Source organism: Salvelinus fontinalis, chromosome 4 (genome assembly GCF_029448725.1).
Source record: "Salvelinus fontinalis isolate EN_2023a chromosome 4, ASM2944872v1, whole genome shotgun sequence".
NCBI lineage: Eukaryota > Metazoa > Chordata > Actinopteri > Salmoniformes > Salmonidae > Salvelinus > Salvelinus fontinalis.
In genome coordinates this window covers 3,571,622-3,598,683 of record NC_074668.1, presented here as the reverse complement: position 1 = coordinate 3,598,683, position 27,062 = coordinate 3,571,622, and the positions used below count along the sequence as shown (strand labels likewise).

Below are 27,062 nucleotides of genomic sequence, written 5' to 3'. Positions count from 1 at the left end.
AATTGTAATTTTAACCATGTTGTAAGGCTATGCAATGTTTGTTTACATTTACTTTCCTTGGAAACATTGGAGTGAAAACAAGCGTATATTTTTGGTTCCGGTGGGGTACGATAGATGAACTGAGAATTTTATATACGTTATATTTTTCAAGAATCAAAAATGGGTACATTTCATTAATGGATGAAGCAAATTCAGAATGTCCCTTTAATCTATACAGAAATCACGATGTATATATGACAATATTTAATTCAAAACATCCTCTTTATTACATACAAACAAAATGACAACATGTATCTTTAGACTTTGAAACAAGTTTGAATACATTGGTGTAGATTGCGTGGGTGAGGTGTTCCATTGTCCACCTGGATTATTAGGTTGGGCCCTGGATATTCAACACACGCACGAGCAAATGTAAACACAAAGATGGATTTAACAAAGACACAGGTTAATTCAGTTGCTAGGATACCTGAGGAGACAGCACCATTAGGCCTATAAACACCCATTCTACTTGGTTTGTTGATCGACCATTTTTTACATTTTATTTAACTAGGAACAGTGGGCTATACACATTTAAAAGTGAAATACTGTAGCTATGTTATCATAAAAATACAACTCCAAGATAGAAGTATCAGAACACTTAGAAAGGTAGTTTTTTTAAAACTTTGTTTCTATTGAACATGCCATACAAATAAGGGCATTTTGATTATTAAGAACAAATTCTTATTTACAATGACCTGCCTAGGAACAGTGGGTTAACTTCCTTGTTCAGGAGCAGAATGAAATATTTTTAACTTGTCAGCTCGGAGATCTGAACTAGCAACCTTTCAGTTACTGGCCCAACACTCTAACCACTAGGCTACCTGCTGGTTACTGGCCCAACGCTCTAACCACTAGGCTACCGGCCCAACACCCTAACCACTAGGCTACCTGCTGGTTACTGGCCCAACGCTCTAACCACTAGGCTACCTGCTGGTTACTGGCCCAACGCTCTAACCACTAGGCTACCTGCTGGTTACTGGCCCAACGCTCTAACCACTAGGCTACCTGCTGGTTACTGGCCCAACGCTCTAACCACTAGGCTACCTGCTGGTTACTGGCCCAACGCTCTAACCACTAGGCTACCTGCTGGTTACTGGCCCAACGCTCTAACCACTAGGCTACCTGCTGGTTACTGGCCCAACGCTCTAACCACTAGGCTACCTGCTGGTTACTGGCCCAACGCTCTAACCACTAGGCTACCTGCTGGTTACTGGCCCAACGCTCTAACCACTAGGCTACCTGCTGGTTACTGGCCCAACGCTCTAACCACTAGGCTACCTGCTGGTTACTGGCCCAACGCTCTAACCACTAGGCTACCTGCTGGTTACTGGCCCAACGCTCTAACCACTAGGCTACCTGCTGGTTACTGGCCCAACGCTCTAACCACTAGGCTACCTGCTGGTTACTGGCCCAACGCTCTAACCACTAGGCTACCTGCTGGTTACTGGCCCAACGCTCTAACCACTAGGCTACCTGCTGGTTACTGGCCCAACGCTCTAACCACTAGGCTACCTGCTGGTTACTGGCCCAACGCTCTAACCACTAGGCTACCTGCTGGTTACTGGCCCAACGCTCTAACCACTAGGCTACCTGCTGGTTACTGGCCCAACGCTCTAACCACTAGGCTACCTGCTGGTTACTGGCCCAACGCTCTAACCACTAGGCTACCTGCTGGTTACTGGCCCAACTCTCTAACCACTAGGCTACCTGCTGGTTACTAGTTCAACGCTCTAACCACTAGGCTACCTGCTGGTTACTGGCCCAATGCTCTAACCACTAGGCTACCTGCTGGTTACTGGCCCAACGCTCTAACCACTAGGCTACCTGCTGGTTACAGGCCCAACACTCTAACCACTAGGCTACTTGCTGGTTACTGGCCCAACTCTCTAACCACTAGGCTACCTGCTGGTTACTGGCCCAAAACTCTAACCACTAGGCTACCTGCTGGTTACTGACCCAACGCTCTAACCACTAGGCTACCTGCTGGTTACTGGCCCAACGCTCTAACCACTAGGCTACCTGCTGGTTACTGGCCCAACGCTCTAACCACTAGCCTACCTGCCACCCCTGGTAGTAAGAAACTAGACGTTAGAAAAATGAATGAACCATTCCTTGGTCAAAGCAAGAGTAAAGAATATACTGCCACTGCCAAAAGCTTTTGGCTTGTTGTACACACAAAGTTATTTACAATTTAGAATGTTCTCTGTATGTAGGCAGGTTACTATTCAGAAAGCGAGGGTTGGCCAACCCTGAGATATACACTACATGACCAAAAGTATGTGGACACTTGCTCGTCAAACATCTTATGGAGTTGCTCCTCCCATTTGCCGCTACAACAGCCTCCATTTTTCTAGGAAAGCTTTCCACTAGATGTTGGAACATTGCTTCGGGGACTTGCTTCCATTCAGCCACAAGAGCATTAGTGAGGTCGGGGGCACTGATGTTGGACGATTAGGCCTGGCTCGCAGTCGGTGTTCCAATTCAGCCCAAATGTGTTCGATGGGGTTGAGGTCAGGGCTCTGTGCAGGCCAGTCAAGTTCTTCCACACCGACAAACCATTCTGTATGGACTTTGCTTTGTGCAAGAGGGTCATTGTCATGCTGAAACAAGAAAGGGCCTTCCCCAAACTGTTGCCACAATGTTGGAAGCACAGAATCCTCTACAACGTCATTGAATGCTGTAGCGTTAAGATTTCCCTTCACTGGAACTAAGAGGCCTAGAACGAACCATGAAAAACATCCCCAGACCATTATTCCTCCTCCACCAAACTTTACAGTTGCATGTATTGCGGCAGGTAGCGTTCTCCTGGCATCCGCTAAACCCAGATTCGTCCATCGGACTGGCACATGGTGAAGCTTGACACATCACTCCAGAGAATGCATTTCCACTGCTCCAATGGCAGCGAGCTTTACACCACTCCAACCGACACTTGGCATTGTGCATGGTCATCTTAGGCTTGTGTGCGGTTGCTTGGCCATGAAAACCCAACCTGACGAACAGTTATTGTGCTGACGTTGCTTCCAGAGGCTGTTTGGAACTCAGTAGTGAGTGTTGCAACCGAGATTATTACATGCTAGGCGCTTTGGCACTCGGCGGTCCCCGTTCTGTGAGCTTGTATGGCCTACCACTTTGCAGGTGAGCCGTTGTTGCTCCTAGACATTTCCACTTCACAATAACAGCTGAAAGGGGAAGCTCTAGCAGGGCAGAAATTGGACAAACTGACTTGTTGGAAAGGCGGCATCCTATGACGGTGCCATATTGAAAGTCACTGAGCTCTGTTTTTATTTAACTAGGCAAGTTAGTTAAGAACAAATTCTTATTTACAATGACGGCCTACAGCGGCCAAACCCTAACCCAGACGATGCTGGGCCAATTGGGTGCCGCCCTATGGGACTCTCAATCACAGATGGTTATGATACAGCCTGGAATCGAACCAGGGTCTGTAGTGACGCCTCTAGCACTGAGATGCAGTGCCTTAGACTACTGCGCCACTCGGGAGCCTCTTCAGTAAGGCCATTCTATTGCCAATGTTTGTCTATGGAGATTGCATGGCTGTGTGCTCGATTTTATACACCTGTCAGCAACGGATGTGGCTGAAATAGGCGAATCCACTAATTTGAAGGGGTGTCCACATAAATTTATAAATATAGTGTAGCTAGTATTTAGCCGAAGCTAGCAGTCTAATAACAGCAGTACCTACTACATGTTCAAGATGGCTCTAGCTCAGTGCTAATGCTAAGGGCTAGCTCCTGCTGGGATACCAGTACAGCTAAGGGCTAACTCTGGCTGGGATACCAGTACTGCTAATGGCTAGCTCTGGCTGGGAACCCAGTACCGCTAAAGGCTAGCCCTGGCTGGGAACCCAGTACCGCTAAAGGCTAGCTCTGGCTGGGAACCCAGTACCGCTAAGGGCTAGCTCTGGCTGGGAACCCAGTACCGCTAAAGGCTAGCACTGGCTGGGAACCCAGTACCGCTAATGGCTAGCTCTGGCAGGGAACCCAGTACCGCTAAGGGCTAGCCCTGGCTGGGAACCGAGTATGGCTAAGGGCTAGCCCTGGCTGGGAACCGAGTATGGCTAAGGGCTAGCTCTGGCTGGGAACCCAGTACCGCTAAGGGCTAGCTCTGGCTGGGAACCCAACGGAAGCGGTACCCTCCCTGGGTCGTCCTGGAGGTGAAGGCGTGTCCGTGAGGGAAGGTCTGAGTCCTGATCGTACAGTGTTCCCTAATTGAAGTCCTGAAAGACGAGTCACTACTGCTCTCTCCTGCCTCCGCGTCCTCCGTGCTCACCACAGCGCCACCTGTGGTCCTGGATGTCTGAAGTCCAGAGAACACCCCGAACATCAGTATTCTCTCTGGGTCACTATCCTGGGGAAGAGGTGGTTGAGCGGTGCTGTGGTGCAGGACGGTGTTGCAGCGGTCGCTGACATCGCGTAGGATGTCTTCCACACACCCAGGGGGCGATGTGTCGTCACAGGTGTCGTCCAGACGCTGCCTCTTACATGGGATCATTGACATGGGGGGTTCGTCACAGGGGGATGCTGGGGGTTGTCGAAAACATGATGGTTCCCTCACCATCATCAGCTTCTGAGAGAGAGAGAGAGAGAGAGAGAGAGAGAGAGAGAGAGAGAGACAGACAGACAGACAGACAGAGAGAGAGAGAGAGAGAGAGAGAGAGAGAGAGAGAGAGAGAGAGAGAGAGAGAGACAGACAGACAGACAGACAGACAGACAGACAGACAGACAGACAGACAGACAGACAGACAGAGAGAGAGAGACAGAGAGAGAGAGATAGAGAGAGATTTGGTTGCAACTATAGTTTTATGTATTTGAGTGATCATCTGATGTGTTTATTTATGTGAATGTGTGTGTGCGTGCGCGTATGTTTCCAGTCTCCTGACTTACATCCAGGACAGAGGCTAGGTGTTTAGCTCTGGTGGCCAGTTCTCTGAGGTGGACGTTGCGTTGCTGCAGAGCATTAATCTCCTCCTGCCTCCTGCTCACAGTCAGGTGAAGCTGGGGAAAGACAAGAGGACGCAGTCTGTGACTGAAACGATGAAAGCGCGTCAAAGTGTTTTACGTACATCAAACCTGGCAACAGGGAGTTTGACAGCAAAGAAGAACTATGCAGAAATTAAAAGGTAATGTCTACTCGCCGTTGACTACTAAGAGCAGCAAAGAGGAAACTATTTTTCAGTTGAACATCTGTTGTGTATACATGACAGCACACCCAGTGAGTCCACATCGCGACACATGGCAATCAACCGCAGATTCAGATAAACTTCTTCCTGCACGCCTTGTCACACAAGGGCTGTGTGCCTGTCTGTCTGCCTGCCTGTTTGCCTGTCTGTCTGTCTGCCTGTCTGTATGTCAGCCTGTCTGTCTGCCTGTCTGCCTGTCTGTATGTCTGCTTGACTGTCTGTCTGTCTGTCTGTCTGTCTGCCTGTCTGTCTGTCTGTCTGTCTGTCTGTCTGTCTGTCTGTCTGCCTGCCTGCCTGTCTGCCTGTCTGCCTGTCTGTATGTCTGTACCTGGCTGTTGGTCTCCAGTGTGTGTCCCAGGACCCTGGTGTGGTGCTGAGCAATTCCCCTCCAGAGTATCCCATCCTGGGCCTGAGGGTGGCCGAGGCCTGGGTCTAAGGAAGGGTAGCCCTGCTGGTCCTTGTCCCCTGGACAGGGCTCCCGCTGGGGGGTGAGAGGAGGGATGATACACCCTTGGAAGGCCACCAGATCGGCTGGAGACAGACTGCGCTCCAATGTGGCTGGAGAGTCTATATGGGAGAATAAGAGTTTTTCATGAATTTCAATGTTTTATTTAGAAAGGGTCAGATACAATCAAAACATTGACTCATTCAGTGTAAAACAGTCAGATGTATTGTCCCATCAAACTTTAGCTGAGTCTAATACATGGGAGAATGGGAGAGGGGATTAATATAATACATGGGAGAGGGGATTAATCTAATACATGGGAGAATGGGAGAGGAGATTAATATAATACATGGAAGAGGGGATTAATCTAATACATGGAAGAGGGGATTAATATAATACATGGGAGAATGGGAGAGGGGATTAATCTAATACATGGGAGAGGAGATTAATATAATACATGGGAGAGGAGATTAATATAATACATGGGAGAGGGGATTAATATAATACATGGGAGAATGGGAGAGGGGATTAATCTAATACATGGGAGAGGAGATTAATATAATACATGGGAGAATGGGAGAGGAGATTAATATAATACATGGAAGAGGGAATTAATATAATACATGGGAGAGGGGATTAATATAATACATGGGAGAAGGGATTAATATAATACATGGGAGAGGGGATTAATATAATACATGGGAGAATGGGAGAGGAGATTAATATAATACATGGGAGAGGGGATTAATATAATACATGGGAGAATGGGAGAGGAGATTAATCTAATACATGGAAGAATGGGAGAGGGGATTAATATAATACATGGAAGAGGGGAATAATATAATACATGGGAGAGGGGAGAGGGGATTAATATAATACATGGGAGAATAGGAGAGGGGATTAATATAATACATGGGAGAGGGGAGAGGGGATTAATATAATACATGGGAGAATAGGAGAGGGGATTAATCTAATACATGGGAGATGGGAGAGGGGATTAATATAATACATGGGAGAATAGGAGAGGGGATTAATCTAATACATGGGAGAGGGGAGAGGGGATTAATATAATACATGGGAGAGGGGAATAATATAATACATGGGAGAGGGGAGAGGGGATTAATATAATACATGGGAGAGGGGAGAGGGGATTAATCTAATACATGGGAGAGGGGATTAATATAATACATGGGAGAGGGGAGAGGGGATTAATATAATACATGGGAGAGGGGAGAGGGGATTAATATAATACATGGGAGAGGGGAGAGGGGATTAATATAATACATGGGAGAATAGGAGAGGGGATTAATATAATACATGGGAGAGGGGAGAGGGGATTAATATAATACATGGGAGAATAGGAGAGGGGATTAATCTAATACATGGGAGAGGGGAGAGGGGATTAATATAATACATGGGAGAGGGGAATAATATAATACATGGGAGAGGGGAGAGGGGATTAATATAATACATGGAAGAATGGGAGAGGGGATTAATATAATACATGGAAGAATGGGAGAGGGGATTAATATAATACATGGGAGAGGGGATTAATCTAATACATGGAAGAATGGGAGAGGGGATTAATATAATACATGGGAGAATGGGAGAGGGGATTAATATAATACATGGGAGAGGGGAGAGGGGATTAATCTAATACATGGGAGAATGGGAGAGGGGATTAATATAATACATGGGAGAGGGGATTAATCTAATACATGGGAGAATGGGAGAGGAGATTAATATAATACATGGGAGAGGGGATTAATATAATACATGGGAGAGGAGATTAATATAATACATGGAAGAATGGGAGAGGGGATTAATCTAATACATGGGAGAGGGGATTAATATAATACATGGGAGAGGAGATTAATATAATACATGGAAGAATGGGAGAGGGGATTAATCTAATACATGGGAGAGGAGATTAATATAATACATGGAAGAGGGGAATAATATAATACATGGGAGAATGGGAGAGGAGATTAATATAATACATGGGAGAGGTGATTAATATAATACATGGAAGAATGGGAGAGGAGATTAATATAATACATGGGAGAGGAGATTAATATAATACATGGAAGAGGGGAATAATATAATACATGGGAGAGGGGAGAGGGGATTAATATAATACATGGGAGAGGAGATTAATATAATACATGGGAGAGGAGATTAATATAATACATGGGAGAGGGGATTAATATAATACATGGGAGAGGGGATTAATATAATACATGGGAGAGGGGATTAATATAATACATGGGAGAGGGGAGAGGGGATTAATATAATACATGGGAGAATGGGAGAGGGGATTAATCTAATACATGGGAGAATGGGAGAGGGGATTAATATAATACATGGGAGAGTGGATTAATATAATACATGGAAGAGGGGATTAATATAATACATGGAAGAGGGGAGAGGGGAATAATATAATACATGGGAGAATGGGAGAGGGGATTAATCTAATACATGGAAGAGGGGATTAATATAATACATGGGAGAATGGGAGAGTGGATTAATATAATACATGGGAGAATGGGAGAGTGGATTAATATGATACATGGAAGAATGGGAGAGGAGATTAATCTAATACATGGGAGAGGGGATTAATCTAATACATGGGAGAGGGGATTAATATAATACATGGGAGAATGGGAGAGGAGATTAATATAATACATGGGAGAATGGGAGAGGGGATTAATATAATACATGGGAGAATGGGAGAGGGGAATAATATAATACATGGGAGAATGGGAGAGGAGATTAATCTAATACATGGGAGAGGGGATTAATATAATACATGGGAGAATGGGAGAGGAGATTAATATAATACATGGAAGAATGGGAGAGGGGATTAATCTAATACATGGGAGAATGGGAGAGGAGATTAATCTAATACATGGGAGAGGGGATTAATATAATACATGGGAGAATGGGAGAGGAGATTAATATAATACATGGAAGAGGGGATTAATATAATACATGGAAGAGGGGAATAATATAATACATGGGAGAGGGGAGAGGAGATTAATCTAATACATGGGAGAGGGGATTAATCTAATACATGGGAGAATGGGAGAGGAGATTAATCTAATACATGGGAGAGGAGATTAATCTAATACATGGGAGAGGGGATTAATATAATACATGGGAGAATGGGAGAGGAGATTAATCTAATACATGGGAGAGGGGATTAATCTAATACATGGGAGAATGGGAGAGGAGATTAATCTAATACATGGGAGAGGGGATTAATATAATACATGGGAGAATGGGAGAGGAGATTAATCTAATACATGGGAGAGGGGATTAATATAATACATGGAAGAATGGGAGAGGGGGAGGATAATACAGATGGGGAAATGAACTGTTATTCCAGTCTTTATATGCTGTTTTTACAGTACATTTATAGACATTTACATTTGACTCTTACAGTTTAACATTCTCTCACTACCATAAAAAAATATACGTTTTACACAGCTGATCAAAACAGATCAAAACACAATTTTTCTTCAGGAACTGTACGTAATAAATAAATGTATCTGTTAGTCGAAATAAATCAATACAACGTAGAAGATGACTCAACATTTACCTAAAACAACTTTTGCAATCTATATCCTAGCGTCAATACAGATCGAAACGCCTACTTGGTTATTTCCTCTGAATGATTTGAATCTCGATTTTCTTACCAGCTATGAAGTCCAGGGCATATTCTCCGAATTCCTGGTCATCTCCGTCGGAATCGTTCACCTGTTGGATACACAAACACACACACACACAACGCGTTCAGCCTCATTCACACCGAACAGACTGACATTGCACAGGCTAGATTTTAGAGATACTAGAGATAGCGTACTCATATTCACAATCAGGAGCGCGGTTTTACCTGGAAATCCCAACTGCAATCCCAGCGCGGTAAATATACTGCGGTGCATGTCTGTGCGCTCATGTTGCTGTGTGTGGTCCTTTGAAGTCAATGTGAGTGTAGGTGTTTTAAAAAGTTGTTTGTAGTGTCAGGTAAATGAGATTAGGACTAGTTTCGGTAGGTAGGTTGGAAAACTTGAGAGTGTTTTTTTTTCTCTATAAAGCGGGTGGCAAGAGCATAAATGCACGGTCTTTTGGCGCTCCGCTGGTAACCTGTCTGTCAAATATTAACCCGCCCGAGCCGTCATATCACCATGGAAACGGCTAATCCTCTAACGTGAAATTTATCGGTGTGTATGTGCATCTCTCTCTCTCTCTCTCTCTCTCTCTCTCTCTCTCTCTCTCTCTCTCTCTCTCTCTCTCTCCTCTCTCTCTCTCTCTCTCTCTCTCTTCTCTGTCTCTCTCTCTGTCTCTCTCTCTCTCTCTCTCTCTCCTCTCTCTCTCTCTCTCTCCTCTCTCTCTCTCTCTCTGTCTCTCTCTCCTCTCTCTCTCTCTCTCTCTCTCTCTGTCTCTCTCTCTCTCTCTCTGTCTCTCTCTCTCTCTCTCTCTCTCTCTCTCTCTCTCTCTCTCTCTCTCTCTCAATTCAATTGACTTTATTGACATGGTAGGTTCGTTATTACTTACATTGTCAAAGTATACATATCGAAAAATAAAAATCAAATATATATGTAAATATATATATATATTTATATATAAATAAATGGTGGGACCAACAGCAATAATAACAATAACTCTCTCTCTCTCTCTGTCTCACACACACTCTCTCTGTCTGTCTGTGTGTGTGTTTGTGTGTGTGTGTGTGTGTGTGTGTGTGTGTGTGTGTGTGTGTGTGTGTGTGTGTGTGTGTGTGTGTGTGTGTGTGTGTGTGTGTGTGTGTGTGTGTGTGTGTGTGTGTGTGTGTGTGTGTGTGTGTGTGTGTGTGTGTGTGTGTGTTATTTTACCTGGGAACCTAGGGAGTCGCTCTCTCGTCTCATTACGGACGCGCATTCCTCCAAGTCGTCCCATGCTATTGTTGCGAATGCTAAACAAAACAAAAACATAACCAAATAGTGAAAACAAAAAAAATATATATGAATTTATTTAATATTATACTCTGAATTTGTATATTAAGACAAGACAATGAAATCAACATGCGTGTAGTCTGAGCAATATGCCCATGGTTCACCTACCCTCTTCAACGATGCAGGGATTCCGGTCCACATACACTGCGACCGGGCTGCTGCTCCTGGGGAGCCTCGGTCTGCCCTGTGGATAAGAGTTTCGCAATGTCTCTAATAGCGTTAGATAGGTCTACATACTGACATTGCATACATTTCCATCAAAATCCAGTGGTGTAAAGTACTTAAGTAAAAAATACTTTAAAGTACTTCTTAAAGTATATATTTTTTTGTATCTGTACTTTCCTTTAATATTTATAACTTTTACAACTGTTACATTTACTTCACTACATTCCTAAAGATTTTTATTTTATTTTTTACTCCGTACATTTTGCCTGACACACAAAAGTACTCGTTACACTTTTGAATGCTTAGCAGCCCACGAAAATGGAACGTTCCTGGTCATCCCTACTGCCTCTGATCTGGCGGACTCAGTAAACAGAGAACATCCCTGGTCATCCCATATAGCCGCACAGGGTTAATCATCTCTGTACCTTTCTGGCTGCTGTCTGTCTGCTGTCTTGATTCTGATGAGGAGCCACTGTGTTTGGACAGATAGTCCGGAACACTTTTCTGTCTCCATGCATTCTCCTTCAGATTCCGTTTCAGATGGACAGAGATTTATGTCTGTAGTAGCCCAGAATCAGACCGAGACTCACCAGACCAAGATTATATACTGAACCAAACTGCAGTTGTTGTCACTCACGCAACAAAAAAAAAATCAGTCCAAGACCCACTGAGATTCTAGCTGAGGTAGATTTTTATAGCCCGTATTCTCCCGGTTTATACCATTCCATGCCGCCGTTTAAAGTCTGTGGGCCAATCAAACCAGTTCGTGGTCTCTAGGGACACGCGGCTTCCCCCGGAGATTTAACAGGTGTAGACCTAACGGTTTTTAGGCTCAGAGGAAAATGTTTCCGCTAGAGGCGGCGCCTGCTTTTACCGCGGGCTCCGAGTGCATTCGACAGCGCAGAGCATGACGCGCGTAGAGCTAACTATCCTGCTTGGAGACCACCGACCATGACGCGCGTAGAGCTAACTATCCTGCTTGGAGACCACCGACCATGACGCGCGTAGAGCTAACTATCCTGCTTGGAGACCACCGACCATGACGCGCGTAGAGCTAACTATCCTGCTTGGAGAACACCGACCAGTGGCCAACAGTGATGCCTTCAACCAGAGACTCACTTCTTAGTGTCTTTCCATCTCCAGATTCACACATGCTTAGCTGATGGTTCGACACGATCCAAGTATTTTGTACAACAAATCAGAGACGTGGGTTTATTTTGGTAGGCCTATATAAAAATGTGATTTAGGCTAACCGGCTTTTTCCCGAGCAAAATCCTTCATGATCTTGAAAGATGTACACGATGTAGGCTAGTAGGAAAACTCTAGGCATGTCTGTCGGTATAAATGCTTATTATCTCCAGATATGCCGTAACCTAGTCAACATCAACGTGACATGCGGAAATAAAACAAACAAAATAAATGAATAATTAATGACGTCAATGTAACTCAACAAACAATAACAACAATCATATCTAGAACTCAACACTCTTTCGATGACCCAACAAGAGAACCTAACTGTAGAACCGTGTAACTGAATGTCCCTGTGTTGGGTCTTGACTTCACTGGCGTACCGGACTGGCGTACCGGACAAGCCCGAAACGAGCTCCGGTGGGATCATGGGCGTGTAATCGATGTCTAGTTTTTTTTTTTTTTATATAATACAATTTTTTGACAGTGACGGTCCGAAAAGTAATTCATAAACCTTTTTAATTTACTTATTTACTAGAAAGTGAAGTGTTTGTTTCTTGGCCTTCAGGAATGTGACTGGAAAAAAAGTGCCTCTGGCCTTTCAATACTGATTGAAAGTAATGGGATATCGGTTAACAAATGCAGTGGTCCAAGGCTATGACGGCGCCGGTACAATGAGTGGAGCTTACTCTGGTGTTCAAAAGCGTACATCAGATCGAGAGCCTAATGCTTCTACAGTATGAGTTTTAGTTAAGAAATCAATCTCTCCGCAAAAGAGACAGTTACAAGCATGGTAAACAAAGCTTGATTGACGTAGCAACATCAGGGAAACTGTCCAGAAGAGAGTGGTGCTTCAAATACTGCAATTCTGTAGTCTAACATCGTCTATCATAATAATTGAGCCTCTCATTCTCCTTAAACGCCGGCCTCAACACCTTATGGAAAGAGATGAACGGTATAGGAAGCTCCGGGGACAAGTGGTCTGGACACTGGACAGTCAATAAATTGTCAGATGCAAACAGATTATCATATTTAAGCGGACAACAGTTATTGAGGACTTAAACAAAAAAAAAAAACGTTTATACTGGTGAACCGGTGTTTGAGTTGTGTGGTCGGTATATCAGCAGTCGTTTACCTCTGGTGTATCTTGGCATCATTCACGTGTATGTGCAGCTACAGGCGGTAGTGAAAACATTTGCACACAAAACAAGACGACGCGGTCGTATACTGCAGCTACAGGCCACCGTAGAACGGAAGAGAGAGGGAGACTGTTTTCTAAGACAGAAAAAAAGAGAGAGAGAAGAAGAAGCAATGAGGACCTCAGGAGCCCTGGGGTGTCTCAAGTTGAATAGAATTTAATTTAATTTACTTTACATTCGCAGTCCATTTGTGTAGGCTATGAGTCTAAATTATGGCTGAATTTATCCTCAAGCCCACTATATTTTTCCTAATTGTTAGGCTATCTGATGTGTCATGTTTATACAAAGTTTATAAATACCATTGAAATAGCAGCTACATACGGTATATAGCTATTTCCAACTTTAATTACTGAACAAGTAATTGCATTGTTGCCCGCCAGCCAGTGTAACGGATGTGAAATGGCTAAGCTAGTTAGCGGGTACGCGCTAATAGCGTTTCAATCAGTTACGTCACTTGCTCTGAAACCTAGAAGTAGTGTTGCCCCTTGCTCTGCAAGGGCCGCGGCTTTTGTGGAGCGATGGGTAACGACGCTTCGTGGGTGGCTGTTGTTGATGTGTGCAGAGGGTCCCTGGTTCGCGCCCGGGTCGGGGCGAGGGAACGGTTTTAAAGTTATACTGTTACACCAGCTGCAGACACCGTGTGTAATAACGTAGTGAAATGTTAGATTTGAGAAAACGACGACCACATAGGCCAACCGATAAACATGTATTCATTAGCTAAAGCGAAGCTAGAGGCTACATGCCTTGCTATAATCTATTCGATTGGCAGCCCGATTCAATTGAAATGACGTGGAATACCATGTTGATTCAGCCAATGTGTGCCCAGTGGGTCATAGTTCTGGTAAAAACGTGGCTTATCATTGATAGATTTTTTATATTTTTTATTAAATATCACTTGTGGTAGCAGCTGATTTTTCCCGACTGAGCTGATAGGACCGCTGTTCCAACAATCTTCTTGGGATTAGATTCCCCTCACACCACCAACAGATATAAAAGATAAAATACACCTCTCTTGGTTTTATTCAGTTTATTTTCAAAATGGAGTGAACCAATCAGATTCACATATCCAGTACATTGATCAAGTAATAATTTAATACGGGTTTTCATCACATTTGCTGAAACGGGACGTCACATCGTTGTTCATTGCGTAACAATAACGGTCTGTGTAACATTGGCCAACATAGCAGCCAGGATCAGGACGGTTGGAGAAACAGCTACAGCAAGTTACTCACTCAATGCATCTTACAGTACAATGACTTCAATAAGTTACAGAACATAGTACAGTATAAATAAAGACCAAAACATCCTCTACACATACAGTACTTTGATACCAATGCCAATGCTGTCCATTGATATTGTTCACAGTTTATTTGCAGAAATTTAAATCATTGAAATAACTCAGTGACAGTCACTATTGTCAACCACCAACCCCACAAGTGCAGGGGTAGCAGAGCTTAGTGACTGGAAATGCAAAGGTTTTTTCGGCCTTTCATTTCTCGAGGTACACAGGTTGTTTTCAGTCACAATAGCGGTAGGGTCCATTCATCAACAACTGTGCATTTACCTCACATAGGTTGAAACATGCCAACAGTCATCATGTGGTCACAGAGTTATCGTGGCCTGCAGGGCATCCTGGTTGAGTGACACCAACAATCTAAGGTTGTCTAAACACTCCTGGTAGAGTGCATGAGTCTGGTCTCCCTCTCTACACTCCTGGGTCAGAGGAGCATGAGTCTGGTCTCCCTCTCTACACTCCTGGGCCAGAGGAGTATGAGTCTGGTCTCCCTCTCTACAGTCCTGGGTCAGAGGAGCATGAGTCTGGTCTCCCTCTCTACAGTCCTGGGTCAGAGGAGCATGAGTCTGGTCTCCCTCTCTACACTCCTGGGTCAGAGGAGCATGAGTCTGGTCTCCCTCTCTACACTCCTGGGCCAGAGGAGTATGAGTCTGGTCTCCCTCACTGTACTCCTGGGTCAGAGGCGCATGAGTCTGGTCTCCCTCACTGTACTCCTGGGCCAGAGGAGCATGAGTCTGGTCTCCCTCTCTACACTCCTGGGTCAGAGGAGCATGAGTCTGGTCTCTCTCACTGCACTCCTGGGCCAGAGGAGCATGAGTCTGGTCTCCCTCTCTGTACTCCTGGGCCAGAGTAGCATGAGTCTGGTCTCCCTCAACCAGGGTAGACGTGTTCCCAGATGGAGAAGGGTCATCCATTGACTGGGTGGAGTCATTCACAGATCGGAGGTGACCAACAACTGAAAGAGAGGAGTCATTGTCAATACAGGTGTGATTACTAGTCTCAGATAAGGTTGGGTGGTAATGGTCGTTCTCTGAGTGGGCAGGATCACTCAGGGATTGGTCCATTGGCTCTTCCTCAGGGTTGAACCTCAGCAGCTGATTGGCTGGCTCCTCTAGGCCCTGGCTGGTTCTCAGCAGTTGATTGGCTAGAGCCAGAGCACAGCGGGCGGTCAGGGAAGGTGTGTACTTATTGAAGGCGTAGTCGGCCAGAGTGAGCTCACACACCCTAAGAGCCAATCTGCTGCCCCTCTTTCGCCTCTTCACTTCCTCATCCTTATCCCCAGACAGCCTATGGCTAACGTTGCTGACTCCGTCCACGCCCATATGCCGGCCAGCCAGGCTGTGATTGGTGTAGAAGTCCAGGAAGAAGGCTATGGTTGGTGCAGCCAGGCGGAAGTTGAGGCGGAGCAGGATGAGACATTCCAGGTTACACAGCTGTTCTCTGGAGAACGCATCACAACACAGAGACAGGAGCTGGCTGATCCGAGGAGAAAACACCTCCACCTGAATAGAACAGAAAATATTAAAAAGGGGAAGAGAGAGAGAGAGAGAGAGAGAGAGAGAGAGAGAGAGAGAGAGAGAGAGAGAGAGAGAGGAGAGAGAGAGAGAGATAGAGAGAGAGAGAGAGAGAGAGAGAGAGAGAGAGAGAGAGAGAGAGAGAGAGAGAGAGAGAGAGAAAGAGAAAGAGAAAGAGGGAGAAAGAGAGAGAGAGAGAGAGAGAGAGAGAGAGAGAGAGAGAGAGAGAGAAAGAGGGAGAGAGATGGAAGAGAGAGAGAGAGAGACAGAGAGAGAGAGAGAGAGAGAAAGAGAACAAGTCACACACCATGACAAAACGTTATATCCATCAAATCTACACATTTGTGTTGGTTCACCAGAAAATATTGTTTATGGGTACCTTTCGTGTGTGTAAAATCTTACTGTTCTCAGATTTTTTTATTAATAGATTTTAGGTGTGTATTTTCTATTTATTTTTTGCAAAACGCTATATATCCATTGTTTAGCTGGAATGGCATGTTCGTATTCTGTATATTTGACTGTGATATGTGGTTGTCTCTGGACAAGAGCATATGCTAAATGAGTAAAAATGAGTAAATATTTTACAAACAGATGTAGCGGGGTGCGTAATTGGCGGCAGAGAAGTCAGCCGCAGGAGAGTAGAACTGGGTGATAACCGGGGATTTATTAAACCGACGGCATTCAGAACAGCAAGATAAATCGGCACAAAAATAACCCGTCGAGCGCTCACGGGGAACGTGCACTACAATAAACAACCCCTCACAAAGACATGGGGGGCACAGAGGGTTAAATACACAACAAGTAAATGAGGGAATTGAAACCAGGTGTGAGGAAAAACAAGACAAAACAAATGGAAAATGAAAAGTGGATCGATGATGGCTAGAAGACCGGCTGACCGCCGAGCGACGCCCGAACAAGGAGAGGATCCGACTTCGGCGGAAGTCGTGACAACAGAGCTCATATTACCGTATTGACTCATTAAAAAAAAATGTATAAATATTGATGTCACAAATGTATAATAAAGTTTTGCAAAAAAAAACTAAAACATGATCACCATCAAGTGATTTCAAACAAATCACATGTCTGTCATTGAACAACCCCATGCCATGATTAGATAGTAAAAAAAACACAACATTCTCTCTCATAAGCTTTTTTAAACAATAAAAGCTAATTTACCCTAATCTCTGAAAATGACTATATACCACTTTGGAAATAAACTTTCAATATACAGAGTATCTCTAAAACATCATTCATCTTACTCTCAGAGCATCAAAATGGATTGATTGACTGACTCCCTCCCTGAATAGTCAACATATCTATCGTACACACCTGTTTACAGGCGAGCAGCAGGGCGGTGACCCCCAGCAGCTGGAAGCAGTCAGCAGCCACGGGAGTGGAAGCCAGGAAGCGATCCATGATGTTAACGGCCAGGCTGCAACACTCAAAGGACAGACGCAGGTATCTGTGTACGGGGATGAGCCAGCTGACTAGCTTACATCGTGACTCGGCTGTCACCTGCAAAAATGCACACAAATAGAAGTCAGTTAGACAATCACAATTGGCAGTTCATAAAACATACCTAGACTGGTGGCAAGTACAATTCTGTATTTCATATTACTGTAGATCTACTGTAATATAAATACGTTATCAAATAAAGTACTGTGTTTTTTATTTTTGTAAATTTTATTTTACCTTTATTTAACTAGGCAAGTCAGTTAAGAACAAATTCTTATTTTCAATGACGGCCTAGGAACAGTGGGTTAACTTCCTTATTCAGGGTTAACTGCCTTGTGGTAATGACACACAGTACATTACCGTAAAATTTACTGTATTATACTGTAAAAAAAAAAGTAAATGCTACAGTAATCGGAATGAATGGATGAAGGAATAAATTAAATTCATTTGAGGGGAGGGGTTAGTATTTCACAGTATTTTACTGTAATTACAAGGGGTTGGTGCAAGCAGGTTGGCTTCTAGGCGTTTACACATTACAGCATAATAAATCACTTGCAATTATAGAGACTTTCAAACTGGCAGCGACTACAGGGCAAAACAGACCAAAAGCACATAGCAAAATGCTCAACAACTTAATGTTTAAGACAAGCTGACACTCCATTCTGTCCCTTATACAAATTGATGGGGCACTATAACCACATATGAGATAAATTGGTGCATTATTCTCACTCACTGTGTGCAACAAATATAGCCTCTTACAAGGCAGGCCTCAAACTATGTTAATAAGCCAGAAACAACAATACCATGCGCCCACTAGTGGTCAAAAGGGTTTTGGCTCTCCAAATATATGGTACTGTACTGTATTCTGTGGGGTAAAATTACAGTACCATTCGAAATACATACATTTTCCCAGAATGCACCATTTACAGTAAAATGTTTCCTATTTTTTTTTTTTTACTGTTGATAATACCTCAAATTACCATACAAATGACAGTTTTCCGTTAAAGTGTAGAACTAAATTACTATAATACATGTCATAAATTGCGGTTTTAGGGCTAAATGAGAACTGATTAAATATTGGCAGGTCTATTATCAAACCTGGGTTGAGATAAGCCGAAGACAAATGTCAATTTCTCACAAAACTAACAATAAAGTATTATTCTATTTTTATGCTATCTTGAAAAAAGGAGAATAAGGACACATATGGAAAATCTATTTCAATACTCCCAACTCACGAGGAAAATTGATGGGGGGGGGGGGGATCAAACAAACAAGGAAATATAGATTTTTTCAACAACCAAGATGGCTTGTGTATCTGGAACGAGCTGTTGCATGAACCTGTTGATTCCATACCTGTGGTTGTCGAGACAGACAGTTGACTGGATGAAACTGCGGCTCTTTGAGTTTCTGTATCTGATAACCAATCTCGCCGTAGTGTTGATACCAATTAGACAACAGTCTGTTGTTGGAATTCCCCGGTGCCAATGCGTCTTCAACTGTTACCGGACACTGATTTTTCCGAACCGGTGATGGGGTCGGGGTTGGAGATAGAAAGTCCTCATCGAAACCAGAGTCTGACAGTTTAGAAATGATGTTTTGCTTTCTGACCCTCTCCGCCCGCGGTCTCCGCACAGGGGTGCACGAAGTCTCCTCGCTTTGGTCTCCGTGTGGTGATACATTCTCTCTTGATGGAGATTGAGAACCGCTCTTCATTTTCCTCCGTTTGCACATTCTGTTCGAGGTTTCGCCAGTTTGCGTCAATGACACCATTTTATCCATCTGTGTCCACGCTCTGTAACTAGGCTAAAATGTCACCTATTTTGCAAATCTATCCGATACCTCTCTCTGGTGACTGCATTGATATCGCAGTGTTCACTTGTCATTGGTCGGCTGAGGAGTTCCCTGTAATGACGTGTTTTCCCGGTGTGTCCACGCGCTCAAACACCTCTCCAACTGCGAGCTTTTGTGCGCCTGGGGGGGGGTTGCCATAGGAACGGATGCTGAATGTGTTTGTTGCCCCCATGAGGTCTGAGCGGCTGGGCGAGTGGCGCGCAAGGCCCGGGTAAATGGACCTCCTCAGGGTCGTCAGACTAATAACTAAGTTGTGTAAACATAGTTGATGCTACGGATTTACTCGGGTTCTTCAAGGGACCTACTTCAATTTACACATGAATGACTATATGGGCCTAAACTGTATGACATTTTCTTCACACTTCTTGTCATTTCATGTCCAGCAGGTTTGTCTTAGAAGAACCATTACAGTTGAAGCAAACCAAGCTCTTCAGGTGGAGGGACATTTACATTTCTCTAAAACAGGTTATAGGCTACATGTGCACCACCAAGTCAGAATAGTAACATGAGGCAAAATTAAGAGGGGAAAATAGACCAAATTATTAGTGTGAGGCACATGGGCTACTAACAGCTTACTACACAACATACACTTAGTATTAATGTTACTGTCTTAGTAAACAGTAGACATATCTCTTAGTAGACATATCTTAGTAGACATATCTCCCTGGCATATTACATAATTTATGCAGTAGCATACAATACATTTTTGGACTCACCTTGTTGTGCTGTGCTCAGGAAAGTGGCACGGCGGTCCTTCGTAGTAACATTTCGTCATCAAACTTTGTCATCAAAGTCTGGCATTCTCTGGATTTATGGTGCTTTTAAGACAACAGGGAACTCCCGGTTGACAATTCCGAGTTGGATGAAAGTTCAAAACGTATTTCCGCAGTCGTAGCTCGTTTTTCCCCGAGTTCCCAGTTGTGTTGAACTCACAGTTAGCCACTGATTCCTTCCAAACCACTCATTGTTGAATTTGCGATTTCTAACTTGTTGTGTAATGTTTATGTCCAATGGCCGATGAGCATCGTTACGTTTTATCGATAATATCTCTTCATAATTGATCTTCCTATGACAAGGATGGGAAAGGATTTGCCAGTAGATTGTCAACTTGATTCATGATGATGACTGTTAGCTTGGTAGCTAAGATTTAGAAAATATGATGTTGACATGATCAGTCCAATCAAAGCTACGGTAAATATAACCTGATTTGACGTCATTTTATTTGTGGCCAATGACCTTGAGCCTTCTTGGATGGGCACTTCTAATGTAACTCTATGGCAGCACCCCAGGGGCTTGACTTGGTGGTGACGTAGTGTCCCCATGAGTGACAAGACTGGCTTGCCCCATCACCACAGAAAGCACTGAGCTAGGCTGAAACACCTGCATATTGGAGCTGCCTTACTTAAGAAAACAAAAAAGAGGCCATGTTTGTATGTGGCTTTATTAACTCAATTCTATATATATTTGTTTTACATTGTTTGCAAACTGATATGTGAAACGTATTAATGCCAAAATAACAGGTCGACACTGTTTAACATTTTACTTTTATTCTTTATTTTAGCTTTATTTAACTAGTAGGTTAAGAACAAATTCTTATTTACAATGATGGCCTACAATCGGCCAAACCCGGACGACGCTGGGCCAATAAGGCGTCCCCCTATGAAAACTCCCAATCACAGCCTGGATTTGACCCAGGGTGTCTGTAGTGACGACTCAAGCACTGAGATGCAGTGCCTTAGACCGCTGCGCCACTCGGGAGTCATGTTGTTCATTTATGTAATACTTCATTTACTGTATATTGCTTTGGCAACAGTTGCAACCACCTATTCATGCCAATAAACACTTATTAAGCTGAAATTAATTGAAAGAGTGTGAGAAAAGAGAGAGGGAGCGAGAGAGAGAGGAGGTATAGATAGAAGAGAGAGAGAGAGAGAGAGAGAGAGAGAGAGAGAGAGAGAGAGAGAGAGAGAGAGAGAGAGAGAGAGAGAGAGAGAGAGAGAGAGAGAGAGAGAGAGAGGGAGGAGGTGACAGCAGTCTAGACAACAATGTTGGCAGCTAGCTGCTAATGTCTGGGCTGATGCTTCAGTGGTATTATTATAGACTACCATGAACTAAATGAAATGATCAGAGAAGGGCAAAAAACAGGTAGGACTACACTGCCTGAAAGGAGTGGTTGCTGCCAACAGGAAATATCAGGGTCTCTCCATAGCCTTTTCTTTATTGATATTCCCAATGTAGCCTGCAGACTGCTTGGTGATGCTAGGTGAAATCTAGCCTGCAGGGTGCTAGGTGATGCTAGGTGAAATGTAGCCTGCAGACTGCTTTGTGAAGCTAGATGAAATGTAGCCTGCAGACCGCTTTGTGAAGCTAGATTAAATGTAGCCTGCAGACCGCTTTGTGAAGCTAGATTAAATGTAGCCTGCAGAGTGTTTGGTGATGCTAGGTGAAATGTAGCCTGCAGACTGCTTTGTGAAGCTAGATGAAATGTAGCCTGCAGACCGCTTTGTGAAGCTAGATGAAATGTAGCCTGCAGACTGCTTGGTGATGCTAGGTGAAATGTAGCCTGCAGACTGCTTGGTGATGCTAGGTGAAATGTAGCCTGCAGACTACTTGGTGATGCTAGGTGAAATGTTGCCTGCAGACTGCTTGGTGATGCTAGGTGAAATGTAGCCAGCAGACTGCTTTGTGAAGCTAGATGAAATGTAGCCTGCAGACTGCTTTGTGAAGCTAGATGAAATGTAGCCTGCAGACTGCTTGGTGATGCTAGGTGAAATGTAGCCTACAGACTGCTTGGTGATGCTAGATGAAATGTAGCCTGCAGACTGCTAGGTGATGCTAGGTGAAATGTAGCCTGCAGACTGCTCTGTGAAGCTAGATGAAATGTAGCCTGCAGACTGTTTGGTGATGCTAGGTGAAATGTAGCCTGCAGACTGCTTTGTGAAGCTAGATGAAATGTAGCCTGCAGACCGCTTTGTGAAGCTAGATGAAATGTTGCCTGCAGATTGCTTGGTGATGCTAGGTGAAATGTAGCCTGCAGACTGCTTGGTGATGCTAGGTGAAATGTAGTCTGCAGACTGCTTTGTGAAGCTAGATGAAATGTAGCCTGCAAACTGCTTGGTGATGCTAGGTGAAATGTAGCCTGCAGACTGCTTGGTGATGCTAGGTGAAATGTAGCCTGCAGACTGCTTGGTGATGCTAGGTGAAATGTAGCCTGCAGACTGCTTGGTGATGCTAGGTGAAATGTAGCCTGCAGACTGCTTGGTGATGCTAGTTGAAATGTAGCCTGCAGACTGCTTGGTGAAGCTAGGTGAAATGTAGCCTGCAGACTGCTTGGTGATGCTAGGTGAAATGTAGCCTGCAGACTGCTTTGTGATGCTAGGTGAAATGTAGCCTGCAGACTGCTTTGTGAAGCTAGGTGAAATGTAGCCTGCAGACTGCTTGGTGAAGCTAGATGAAATGTAGCATGCAGACTGCTTGGTGATGCTAGGTGAAATGTAGCCTGCAGACTGCTTGGTGATGCTAGGTGAAATGTAGCCTGCAGACTGCTTTGTGAAGCTAGATGAAATGTAGCCTGCAGACCGCTTTGTGAAGCTAGATGAAATGTAGCCTGCAGACTGCTTGGTGATGCTAGGTGAAATGTAGCCTGCAGACTGCTTGGTGATGCTAGGTGAAATGTAGCCTGCAGACTGCTTTGTGATGCTAGGTGAAATGTAGCCTGCAGACTACTTGGTGATGCTAGGTGAAATGTAGCCTGCAGACTGCTTGGTGATGCTAGGTGAAATGTAGCCTGCAGACTGCTTGGTGATGCTAGGTGAAATGTAGTCTGCAGACTGCTTTGTGAAGCTAGATGAAATGTAGCCTGCAAACTGCTTGGTGATGCTAGGTGAAACGTAGCCTGCAGACTGCTTGGTGATGCTAGGTGAAATGTAGCCTGCAGACTGCTTGGTGATGCTAGGTGAAATGTAGCCTGCAGACTGCTTGGTGATGCTAGGTGAAATGTAGCCTGCAGACTGCTTGGTGATGCCAGTTGAAATGTAGCCTGCAGACTGCTTGGTGAAGCTAGGTGAAATGTAGCCTGCAGACTGCTTGGTGATGCTAGTTGAAATGTAGCCTGCAGACTGCTTTGTGAAGCTAGGTGAAATGTAGCCTGCAGACTGCTTTGTGATGCTAGTTGAAATGTAGCCTGCAGACTGTTTGGTGATGCTAGGTGAAATGTAGCCTGCAGACTGCTTTGTGATGCTAGGTGAAATGTAGCCTGCAGACTGCTTTGTGAAGCTAGGTGAAATGTAGCCTGCAGACTGCTTGGTGAAGCTAGATGAAACGTAGCCTGCAGACTGCTTGGTGATGCTAGGTGAAATGTAGCCTGCAGACTGCTTGGTGATGCTAGGTGAAATGTAGCCTGCAGACTGCTTTGTGAAGCTAGATGAAATGTAGCCTGCAGACCGCTTTGTGAAGCTAGATGAAATGTAGCCTGCAGACTGCTTGGTGATGCTAGGTGAAATGTAGCCTGCAGACTGCTTGGTGATGCTAGGTGAAATGTAGCCTGCAGACTGCTCTGTGAAGCTAGATGAAATGTAGCCTGCAGACTGTTTGGTGATGCTAGGTGAAATGTAGCCTGCAGACTGCTTTGTGAAGCTAGATGAAATGTAGCCTGCAGACCGCTTTGTGAAGCTAGATGAAATGTTGCCTGCAGATTGCTTGGTGATGCTAGGTGAAATGTAGCCTGCAGACTGCTTGGTGATGCTAGGTGAAATGTAGTCTGCAGACTGCTTTGTGAAGCTAGATGAAATGTAGCCTGCAAACTGCTTGGTGATGCTAGGTGAAATGTAGCCTGCAGACTGCTTGGTGATGCTAGGTGAAATGTAGCCTGCAGACTGCTTGGTGAAACATCCGGTTTGGGGCGAGCGGTCGCATTTGCATTCGCTCTGCAGGTAGTATAACTTTTATAACTTTTCATTACATTTCATTATAGTACAACGATTTAATTTGTCCAACCTTAGCAATTTCTTCTTAACTAGCTACATAGCCGTCTGTGTATCAAAGATAACTGCGTAATTATCGTATTTCGTCGTCTCGTTGTCCACTGCTATCTGCCCAGCAGCTAGCAAACGTCCACCGTCTACCGAATAGTAGTATAACTTTTCATTACATTTCATTATAGTACAACGGTCTGATTTTCATTTTCATTACAGTACAACGGTTTGATTTGTTTGATCTTAGCTAGCTACATAGCCGTCTTTTATCAAACATAATTGCGTCGTTATTGAGGTTCGCTAGCGAGCTATTTTCGTTCGAAATTAACGCAACGTAGCCATCACTGCTAGCTAGCCAGCTTGCCACCGAAGAGCATTGTAGAAACGATTACAATACAACGGAACGACTTGTTTTGTGTAGTGTTAGCTAGCTACATAGTTTTCTTTGCTAGCTTTGTATCTAAGATAATTGTGTAACTTTGAGTAATTATCGGTTAGCTAGCCAGCTAGTTTCGCCTGCCGCGCTGCTGTCCTCCTACCTAGCCAACACTGCTAGCTAACACTGCTAGCTAGCCAACTTCTACCGAATAGCAGCACTGTAGAAACTTACATTACAACGGAACGACTTGATTAGCGTAGTGTTAGCTAGTTGTCTTTGCTGTCCTTGTATCCATGATAATTGTGTAGTTTAGAGAAATTTAGAGAAACTGTCGAGGTCACCTAGCCAGCTTCACTTTCAACAACGCAGCTACTGCTAGCCAGGCTACTTCACCAGCCAGCAGTACTATATCATTTTAGTCAATAAGATTTGTAATTTTATTGATTTTTTGCTACGTAAGCTTAACTTTCTGAACATTCGAGACGTGTAGCCCACTTGTCATTCTAATCTCCTTTGCTTTAGCGTAGCCTCTTCTGTAGCCTGCCAAATATGTGTCTGTCTATCCCTGTTCTCTCCTCTCTGCACAGACCATACAAACGCCTCACACCGCGTGGCCGCGCCCACCCTAACCTGGTGGTCCCAGCCCGCACGACCCACGTGGAGTTCCAGGTCTCCGGTAGCCTCTGGAACTGCCGATCCGCGGCCAACAAGGCAGAGCTCATCTCAGCCTATGCCTCCCTCCAGTCCCTCGACTTCTTGGCACTGACGGAAACATGGCTCACCACAGATAACACTGCTACTCCTACTGCTCTCTCTTCGTCTGCCCACGTGTTCTCGCACACCCCGAGAGCTTCTGGTCAGCGGGGTGGTGGCACCGGGATCCTCATCTCTCCCAAGTGGTCATTCTCTCTTTCTCCCCTTACCCATCTGTCTATCGCCTCCTTTGAATTCCATGCTGTCACAGTTACCAGCCCTTTCAAGCTTAACATCCTTATCATTTATCGCCCTCCAGGTTCCCTTGGAGAGTTCATCAATGAGCTTGATGCCTTGATAAGCTCCTTTCCTGAGGACGGCTCACCTCTCACAGTTCTGGGTGACTTTAACCTCCCCATGTCTACCTTTGACTCATTCCTCTCTGCCTCCTTCTTTCCACTCCTCTCCTCTTTTGACCTCACCCTCTCACCTTCCCCCCCTACTCACAAGGCAGGCAATACGCTTGACCTCATCTTTACTAGATGCTGTTCTTCCACTAACCTCATTGCAACTCCCCTCCAAGTCTCCGACCACTACCTTGTATCCTTTTCCCTCTCGCTCTCGTCCAACACTTCCCACACTGCCCCTACTCGGATGGTATCGCGCCGTCCCAACCTTCGCTCTCTCTCCCCCGCTACTCTCTCCTCTTCCATCCTATCATCTCTTCCCTCTGCCCAAACCTTCTCCAACCTATCTCCTGATTCTGCCTCCTCAACCCTCCTCTCCTCCCTTTCTGCATCCTTTGACTCTCTATGTCCCCTATCCTCCAGGCCGGCTCGGTCCTCCCCTCCCGCTCCGTGGCTCGACGACTCATTGCGAGCTCACAGAACAGGGCTCCGGGCAGCCGAGCGGAAATGGAGGAAAACTCGCCTCCCTGCGGACCTGGCATCCTTTCACTCCCTCCTCTCTACATTTTCCTCTTCTGTCTCTGCTGCTAAAGCCACTTTCTACCACTCTAAATTCCAAGCATCTGCCTCTAACCCTAGGAAGCTCTTTGCCACCTTCTCCTCCCTCCTGAATCCTCCTCCCCCCCCCCCCCCCTCCTCCCTCTCTGCAGACGACTTCGTCAACCATTTTGAAAAGAAGGTCGACGACATCCGATCCTCGTTTGCTAAGTCAAACGACACCGCTGGTTCTGCTCACACTGCCCTACCCTGTGCTTTGACCTCTTTCTCTCCCCTCTCTCCAGATGAAATCTCGCGTCTTGTGACGGCCGGCCGCCCAACAACCTGCCCGCTTGACCCTATCCCCTCCTCCCTTCTCCAGACCATTTCCGGAGACCTTCTCCCTTACCTCACCTCGCTCATCAACTCATCCCTGACCGCTGGCTACGTCCCTTCCGTCTTCAAGAGAGCGAGAGTTGCACCCCTTCTGAAAAAACCTACACTCGATCCCTCCGATGTCAACAACTACAGACCAGTATCCCTTCTTTCTTTTCTCTCCAAAACTCTTGAACGTGCCGTCCTTGGCCAGCTCTCCTGCTATCTCTCTCAGAATGACCTTCTTGATCCAAATCAGTCAGGTTTCAAGACTAGTCACTCAACTGAGACTGCTCTTCTCTGTATCACGGAGGCGCTCCGCACTGCTAAAGCTAACTCTCTTTCCTCTGCTCTCAT

At 44.9% G+C, this 27,062-nt stretch overlaps 2 protein-coding genes across 2 annotated transcripts; both read right to left on the bottom strand.

The window, feature by feature from the left end:
- Positions 1-264: 264 nt before the first annotated feature.
- Positions 265-11,633, bottom strand: mcidas (multiciliate differentiation and DNA synthesis associated cell cycle protein). Its single transcript, XM_055918630.1, has 7 exons — positions 11,266-11,633; positions 10,784-10,859; positions 10,556-10,635; positions 9,380-9,440; positions 5,565-5,803; positions 4,941-5,051; positions 265-4,623 (listed from the first exon to the last, which is right to left on the bottom strand). Exons 1-7 carry the CDS (start codon positions 11,356-11,358, stop codon positions 4,156-4,158), a joined length of 1,128 nt encoding a protein of 375 aa, XP_055774605.1. The 5' UTR covers positions 11,359-11,633; the 3' UTR covers positions 265-4,155.
- A 2,630-nt stretch (positions 11,634-14,263) lies between these two features.
- On the bottom strand, positions 14,264-19,380 carry LOC129853003 (uncharacterized). The gene is made up of 3 exons (XM_055918619.1): positions 18,844-19,380; positions 17,365-17,550; positions 14,264-16,023 (listed from the first exon to the last, which is right to left on the bottom strand). The coding sequence occupies exons 1-3, from the start codon at positions 19,267-19,269 to the stop codon at positions 14,830-14,832; spliced, it is 1,806 nt and encodes a 601-aa protein (XP_055774594.1). The 5' UTR covers positions 19,270-19,380; the 3' UTR covers positions 14,264-14,829.
- Between the last annotated feature and the right edge of the window lie 7,682 nt (positions 19,381-27,062).